This window comes from Nicotiana tabacum, chromosome 18 (genome assembly GCF_000715075.1).
Source record: "Nicotiana tabacum cultivar K326 chromosome 18, ASM71507v2, whole genome shotgun sequence".
NCBI classification, from domain to species: Eukaryota; Viridiplantae; Streptophyta; class Magnoliopsida; order Solanales; family Solanaceae; genus Nicotiana; species Nicotiana tabacum.
The window spans coordinates 129,381,405-129,389,494 of record NC_134097.1 but is presented as its reverse complement, the minus strand read 5'-3'; the positions used below and the strand labels follow the sequence as shown (position 1 = coordinate 129,389,494).

The 8,090-nt window shown below is 34.3% G+C and overlaps 1 protein-coding gene across 2 annotated transcripts; it reads left to right on the top strand.

The window, feature by feature from the left end:
• The first annotated feature begins 1,666 nt into the window (after positions 1-1,666).
• LOC107831475 (GATA transcription factor 11-like) lies at positions 1,667-6,305 on the top strand. 2 transcript variants are annotated; one of them, XM_016659239.2, is made up of 3 exons: positions 1,667-1,997; positions 3,070-3,333; positions 5,350-6,276. In XM_016659239.2, exons 1-3 carry the CDS (start codon positions 1,995-1,997, stop codon positions 6,001-6,003), a joined length of 921 nt encoding a protein of 306 aa, XP_016514725.1. In that variant the 5' UTR covers positions 1,667-1,994; the 3' UTR covers positions 6,004-6,276.
• The last annotated feature ends 1,785 nt before the right edge of the window (positions 6,306-8,090 follow it).

Below are 8,090 nucleotides of genomic sequence, written 5' to 3'. Positions count from 1 at the left end.
AAAAGTTGGATTGTGAAAAACAAATTGAACATGCAATACCCAATTTTTAGTTAATAATATAAAAAACTTAATAAATATCTTTGAATGTTCGTATAGATTAGATTTGTACTTGTGTATTATATGTTATCCAATCTTTACTTCAATAAACATGCCAGGTGCCAGCAGGAGAAGCTTCTCCTCAAGTCCACGAGTAAACTTAATCAGTTACTTTCACATACCAATACGTAAGTAAATATCTCACACGATCAAGTGACTAACACTCAAGACCCCTCTACTGATAATAAAAGTGGAATTAATTTTTTTTTTCATTTTCCTCATTTGTATTGAGAGAGTAATTGCACAATTTTGAAATAAATATTTTATTTTGGATGGTTATGTTGGGAATGAGGAATTATTAAGGCAAATTGATGAAATACTTTGTTTGTTTGTACTTTCTTGTAAGAAGAGAAAAAAACTTAACTTTTAAGCTAAAATCCTAATCCTAGAATAACTAAGTAGATAAATGCTCAATCGAATTTTAAAAGATCCAACAAATTCGAGCTTATTTGATTTATATTTGAATTGTAATTCGAAATCGGAAATCCCAATCGAGTTTTATATTCAATCTGAACTGTTTAAACATTCACGGTCCAAGCGTACTAGCACATATCAATGGATTTACCCTTACATTCTACCATGCATTTTTATAGATGCAAATTGTAATATAATCCAATTACAACTATATTCTAAAAAATTCTTCCAAATATAATAATCCAAGCATACGATAAAAGAAAATTTTGAAAGCAATTCAAACAGAAACTGTCCAGTCGGCACACAGTAACATTAAAACCTCTCAACTAAAATCATATGCATTATTGCATCCTCACACCATCAAATTATTAGTGTCAGAATATTTTTTGATGGGGTCAAAGAAAAATAGAACCAAAAAAAGTTAAATCAATTTTCTTTTTTGGAATAACACTGTTTTACCCTTTGGTCAGAAGGGACCATCACAAATATTGGACCCACTTAACAACTCATCAATTATCAGATTGGAGTAACATTTACACAAACTCATGTCCCATACCATCAAAATTATAGTAAAAATTTATTCGTGTTCGATACTTATATTAAATTAATAAAAATATAAAATATTTATCTTTGATACCTAAATTATCACTTAACAATACAATGAAACAACAATTATTTGAATTTAAATTATTTTATTTGACATAAATAAATATGAAGTGAAACCTTAGAGTAACGATAAATTATCGCAGAAATGACACCAGATAGCCACTTTAAAAGATTGTTATTTACGAATTAGTCAGTGCGTCCTAAATTTTAATTTTTCAAGACAAAAATGTTTAGAATGGTCTTGAAGTTAAAATTTTCATTTTAAAATTTAGGACAATATAAATATTTGCTAATCTCTAAATAACATTCTGAGAATGACTATTTGTGCACTTGCCCCAAAATTATCTCAGTGTGGCCTACATGTTACGGTTTGAGCCTTAGAAGTAGCCACCACTTGTGTGCTGCCTTTTCCCCAACCTATGTGAATACCAGATACTTTGTGCACCGGGCCGCCTTCAATAAATATCAGATGCAACTAAATATTTATTTTAAAATTAGACCATAAGTCATAAGATCACTTGTCTCTCCCTCCAAAACAATCACATGCTCCGCCGACCATTTCACCTTCCCTGCTCCTCCTCTTCACCCTATCAAATTGCATTATTTCAATTACTACTTTACTTTTTTCACGAAAACCTAAAGTCTGAATTTTGAAAATCCTAACTCTCCAAATACTCACCAAATTCAGACAAAAAGATTTCGAAAAAGTTATAAAAAATAAAAGAAGAAAAAAGAAAAAGCTTTTATTTTTCTTATTCCCCTTTATCTATATCCTCTTTCTTACCCTATCTTTTTGTTATTCGTCTAGTCTCTGCAAAACTAAACTTCCCCCATAAAGTGCAAATGCCATACTCAAGGGTTTAAGGGGTTTTTGTTCTATGGTAAGTACACATGCAAAATATTTACTTCTTTTTTCTCATATCCACTTCACTTTTTTAACTAAAGTTTACATCTTTTTAAGGTAAAACTCACCTTGTATTTTTTTTCCCAGCTTTTTAAGGTGTGTCGAGAAAATGGGTCAAATTTTTTTGAAGATTTTTGCTACTTTTTTTTTTTTTTTTGGGCTAATTTAGCTTAATGGGTCACTGAGATTGCTGAGTCCTTGAGTTTTTTCCTTTGGGATTAATTTTTTCTATTATTGCCTTTTTTCATATTTTTTTTAGCTGCTGAACTGAGCCGACATGTTTGTGTCTTGTTTAGTTTGCTAGGGCAAAGGTTTTTTTGGTCATGAGAAGTTGATGGTACTGTTTAGGAAAGTGACTGACAAAACGTCGTCGTTTTATTAGGAGTAAAATTATTTCTCTTAATTTTATAATTTATAATTAACACGTGTTTTTTTTAATTATTAGTTTTTCCCTAATTTGGTCAACAATTACTCTATTTAGACCAAAAGATTCTCCTTCTGCAGCATTCTCTTGATTTATCTAGGTGCAGAATTAGTCTATATTTTAAAGTAATTAATATAATGGCTATTTTAAATTTAATTTTCATTAGTGTGATAAGTACTTAATCATAATTAGATGAAGATTCTATTTCATAATTGGATTCTAACTAGAATCCTATTTTTGGTACAATTTTAGTACATAGCACAAAGACACGTAACAAATAAGTTGTAACTTTGTTCCTTACCTACTAAGATTTTGTAGAAGCAAAAAACTCGTGTACCCTTATATGGATAAAATTTGAATAGGTAATATTAATCCATCCTTATAGATAGTGTTACCTTTTTTTTTTCTTTTAAATAAAATTAGTAATCTATTTCCTAGGTTAGGTTCACGTTTACTTAAATAGTGCTACATAATTTTGGAAAAAAAATATAATCTATATGGTGAGTTACGTGTATGAATTTTGTGCATGAGTCCTTTTTAAATACTCTTTAATGGTATCATTGTCATAAGTATTTTGTTCTGTTTTTTGGGTGTTATAAAGTTATAATCTTTTTTTGTACCTCAGAAGATGACTATGGTTGGACATTGTGGTTATTTGGATGGAATTCCAACTGGTCCTGTTGTTGATGAAGATTTTGATGATATACTCAATTTCTTGGATTTTCCCTTGGAAAGTTTGGAAGAAGATGGACAAGGCGTAGAATGGGATGCTAGTGAGTCCAAGTTTCTTGGACCTATTCCGATGGACGCTCTTATGGCTTTCCCGCCAGTGCCTCAAGGCAACATTGGTAACGGTCGGGTGAAGGCAGAGCCAAATTCCAATCATCCTGTGAGTTTTCAGTTTTCTTTTGTAAAGCTTGTTTATGTTGAATGCTTGTGTTGTATGTTTTTGGTTTCTTTGTTTTGTAAACAAATATGCAAGTTGGTGGTGTAGACTTATGGTTAAGAGGTAATATTATTTTATAGTGTTGCTCTTTAATGAGAATGCTGCTGATAATAAGGGTGAACTATGTCCTTTGTTTGGCTTGGCTCGCGCATTCCCTTTATCTTTATGTTCCTGCTAATGCTCTACTGGTCTCAATCATGGATTCACATTAATGTGTGCCATGAGCCGAGGGTCTACCAGAAACAGCCTCTCTACCCGCTTTAGGTAGAGGTAAAGTGTGTACACCCTACCTTCCCCAGACCCCACTTGTGGAAATTCACTGGGTATGTTGTTGTATATGAAAGCAATGGCATTCTTGTTTTGGAAATCCAAGGATTGACAAACAAAGAACAGCTTATGTAATGTTACTATATGCCCATGCTTGATTCCTAATAAACAATGTAAGTCTGTCTCAAGGTGATTGTGTTGGCAGTTGGCATTGCTTCTCTTTTTTCGTTTCCTTTCAATCTGTCCTTTGTCTTTTTTCTGCAAATGTAGTCCTATGCTCTCCCTAACTGCGATGCAGTTTTAGGAGAAAATAGGATTTTCTATTTTTTCCTTGTAGCACTTGTTCTAAAAATATTTAAAAAAGAAGACTTCTTTTCCTCTCTCTCTCCCTCTCTATTTTTTTTTTGTTTATTTTTGGTTTGTGTTTTCTGTTCCTCCTAGGTAAAAACTGCATGACCGAAGGCCAGAGCCTGTGTTACATGAAATTCTGTCTAAAGACAAAATCGAATATACTGTACCTGCTTGTCAAAATGTTACAGGATTGAAACGGAAGGATGAAATATATATTTGAATCTTGCTCAAGTTGGTGCCTCATTTAAAGAAAAATGATAGTGTCGTTATTGGAAAGGTAATAACGAAAAACGTAAATGTCCCTATGTAGAAGCTGCAATATAATGCTTTGTAGTGTCTGATTAAAGGATAGTGCCAGGATCGACTGTACAGATTGACCAGGTGCAAGAAAAGCTAGTTCTTGAAGTGCTTGGCTTGCTTGAAGTTTGAAGTTGGTAATGCGGCTTATATAAGTTACTACGAGTGATTGCAACTAGCAGAATTAAGTCATGGTCTCGGGCCACTGGAGCTGAATTAAGGATTAATGAACCTCAAGTTTTTGGAAGATGGGGACCAGCAGAGTCAGGATAGAATCTGTTGAAAATATAAAAGAACTTTCTATCCCTATTTGTAGTTCTTCTTAAAGATTAATGAACCTCAAGTTTCTGGGATGATGGGGACCGATAGAGTCAGTAAAGATGTTCTTGTAGTCTCTGTGCGATTCTTTCTTCTTCGTGAGTTTTGATCTTTTGAAGAAGAGTAAGTTGTATTTTTCATATAAGAGCATATTGAACCTTTGTAAAAGTACTTGAATCGCTGACCATAATGGCCAAGAAAAGAGAAGATTAATCGAGTTGCTCAGTCTTTTGCTTCTGTGAACAAAAAACTTATGTGTTCCATTGAAAAGAATACGAAAGCAATTCTCTGGAAAAAATCCACCTAATAAAGGAATTCATGTCGCTGTTCTAGGTTAGAAGTTAATAGACTAATTTTAACTTCTGAAACCTTGGTCGCTAGCGATTAACATGATGCTTTTCTTTAAGCTGTTATGCGCATTTATTTGTGTTTCTCAAAGTGCAGAACATTCTCATCTTATTGAATTGCTTATGTAAACATGCAAGTCCATCTAGCTGTGTTTGTCACTGGTTAATGAGCTAAATTGCATTTTCTTTTCGTGTATTGCATGGATATCCATGCATTAGAAGTATTGAAAGCTGAACTGGTCTTACTTCTTAGTTCTTTTGTTTCTCACATTTTTTCTTTGTAAACTATTGTAATCAACTCTCAAAAGAGTAGTAGAGTGCAGAAACTTCTTGTCATGTATATATCACATAAGTTCCTAATTAAGCGCTACCCTATCAGATCAAAGTTACTGAGGGCCAGGGAAGTGGTATTTTCCAGACGCAAAGCCCGGTTTCAGTTCTTGAAAGCAGCAACTCCTGCTCTGGTGGAAAGAGCATATCCATCAAACATGACATTGCCATTCCCGTACGTCCACGCTCCAAGCGTCCGCGATCTTCAGCTCTTAATCCATGGATTTTGATGCCTCCCATATCTTCTACAAGGTTTGCATCCAAGAAGACTTGTGATGCTAGAAAGGGTAAAGAGAAGAAGAGAAAGATGTCACTGCTATCAGTGCCACAGATAGCAGATGTTACCAAGAAGAAGACAACCTCCGCGCAACAGTTTAGTTTCAAAAAATGCACACATTGTCAAGTCACAAAGACACCTCAGTGGAGAGAGGGACCACTGGGGCCGAAGACACTATGCAACGCCTGTGGAGTCCGCTATCGTTCAGGGCGATTATTCCCAGAGTACCGACCTGCTGCTAGTCCAACATTTGTTCCAACTTTGCACTCAAACTCTCACAGGAAAGTCGTAGAGATGAGAAAAAAAGCTATATATGGAGAAACATCTGCACTTGAGGAACCTCACAATGTGATCGTAGAGGGCCCTCCAATGTCACCGGCGCCAGAGTTTGTTCCAATGAGTAGCTATTTGTTTGATGTATACTGAAGAGATGATTATACTTTTAGTTAGGAGCTTAGTTTTTAGTTTATTGTTTTATTTTCGATGGGGTCATGGGTGGTTCTGCTGGTATGGTGGCTACTCGTGTTATGCGTTGATGTACAAATGTTGAATCTTAGGTGTCTGTCTAGGTTAGATAATTGATTGGAGGTCAGAAGGAAAAGCTTTGAATCAATGTTTGATGAAGCAGTTCCTCTTATGTAAAAACTGAACTAGATATAGTAGATGGTTGGGTTTCATTTTCCCCCCCTTGATTTGGCCTTCAATATATTTTTATTAGTCTTAGTGTCTATGGAGTAGTAGCTTTTAGATACAAGAATTTGCATATTTGCAACATGAATTTGAATGTTTTCTCTTCAAAGTGGATTGCTCTTACCGCACTGCAAATATTTTGTGATAAATTTAAAGAGATTGGAGTTGCATCACATCCAACACTAGCAACTTCAATCTATACTCAAATGTTGCATAGTTCAAATTTTACTTAGATGTTCTTGCTTGCTGTTCCACTATTCATGTGCTCATTCCTTTTCAAAGAAATAACTACACTTCAATCGCAAGCAAGTTAGAGGAACGGTAAAATCGTCTCTTTGTGACTTATAGGTCATGGGTTCAGGTCGTGAAATCAGTTAGTAATACTTGCATCAGAGTAGGTTGCTTACATCACACCCCTTGGTGTGCGGCCCTTCCCGGACCCTACGTGAATGCGGGATGCTTTGTGCACCGGGTCCTATATCGTTCTATTCAAGCTCGTTTCAGTGCAATGCAAATATGCGATGCCAACTACGTTATAAGGATGTTATAGAGAGGTCTGACTGTAGTTGGTATTACGTTTTACTTATATTATACTTTAGGTCAAATGTCCGGAAAATTTTGAAAAAATATATGTTCATAATTTAATTCACGAAGAATAAGAATCAAGGATAAATTCATAATTGTTATGAAACAATAAAAGAAGAAGAAGAGTATTGTAGAGAAAAATAGAGAGAAGAAAATTCTTATTGATATGGGATGAATTACAATGGAATAGAACCCTCTATTTATAGGGAGAGATTGACTTAGCCACCAAGCAATAAACCCTAGAATCTCTCTAAATATAGACATTTACCTTAAATAGAATTCTATTTATAACACTCCCCCTTGAATGTCTATTCAACAGATAATGTGTCTCGTTAAAACCTTAACTAAATAAAACCCAATGGGAAAAAAATTGTAGAAAAGGAAAAAGAGTACACATATCTAACAATACGCTTTTTGGTTGCCTCGTTAAAAACCTTGCAAGGAAAACCCAGCGGGACAAAACCTTGTAAGGGAAAAAGAGTGCAACGCGCATTAACTTCCCCTGATGAGAGCATCAATTCACATCTTTAAGCATTTGCATTCCAATCTTATGCACCATCTTCAAAAGATCTTTGGTAGAAGCTAAGATGTATTGTCTTCATATGATCTTGTTGGAATTGTCAGTTCAATATCTTCACATAGAGGTGAAAACTCTTGCTATCATATTATCATGCCCATATTTATAGCAAGATACATTTGTGCACAAATTGCACTGAGGAAGTGGTACCTCAAGATCAAGAATTGTAGATGCTTCAAGCAACTTAAATCCTTCATGGATTGTCATATAAGTTAAGTCATATAAGCCATATAATAGACTTTAGATGCATATCAAGTTTTTATGTCATGCTAGACATATAAGATATCGAAAACTGATTGCACATACCATTGACTTTATACTTTCAAGTATTTGAACTACATGTCCAAAACTACATGTCTTTCATATTAAACCAATTCTATTTGAATTGTGTATCGTCTATTTGGCCAATATTTTTGTATCTGTCTCGACAGCCTTAAGATCCCCATCTATACTTAGCGCTATGATAGATGTCATCGACGAACATTTTATATCGGTTCCAATAATTTTTCATAAAGACATAACATAGAGATCTCTTCATTCATATATTCAGGTACCTGAATCTCTCATGAGATTTTATGAAGTGTTATGTCATGTGATCTTCTAGATCACTTGTCTTCTTATTATGATCAGTTTGATCATTTTCTCATCTTCTTTATCAAGA

Excerpts from the sequence above, each read along its gene's own strand:
- LOC107831475 (XM_016659239.2), top strand. Across the intron at positions 3,334-5,349 it reads AGCCAAATTCCAATCATCCT|ATCAAAGTTACTGAGGGCCA; the intron begins GTGAGTTTTCAG and ends CTACCCTATCAG.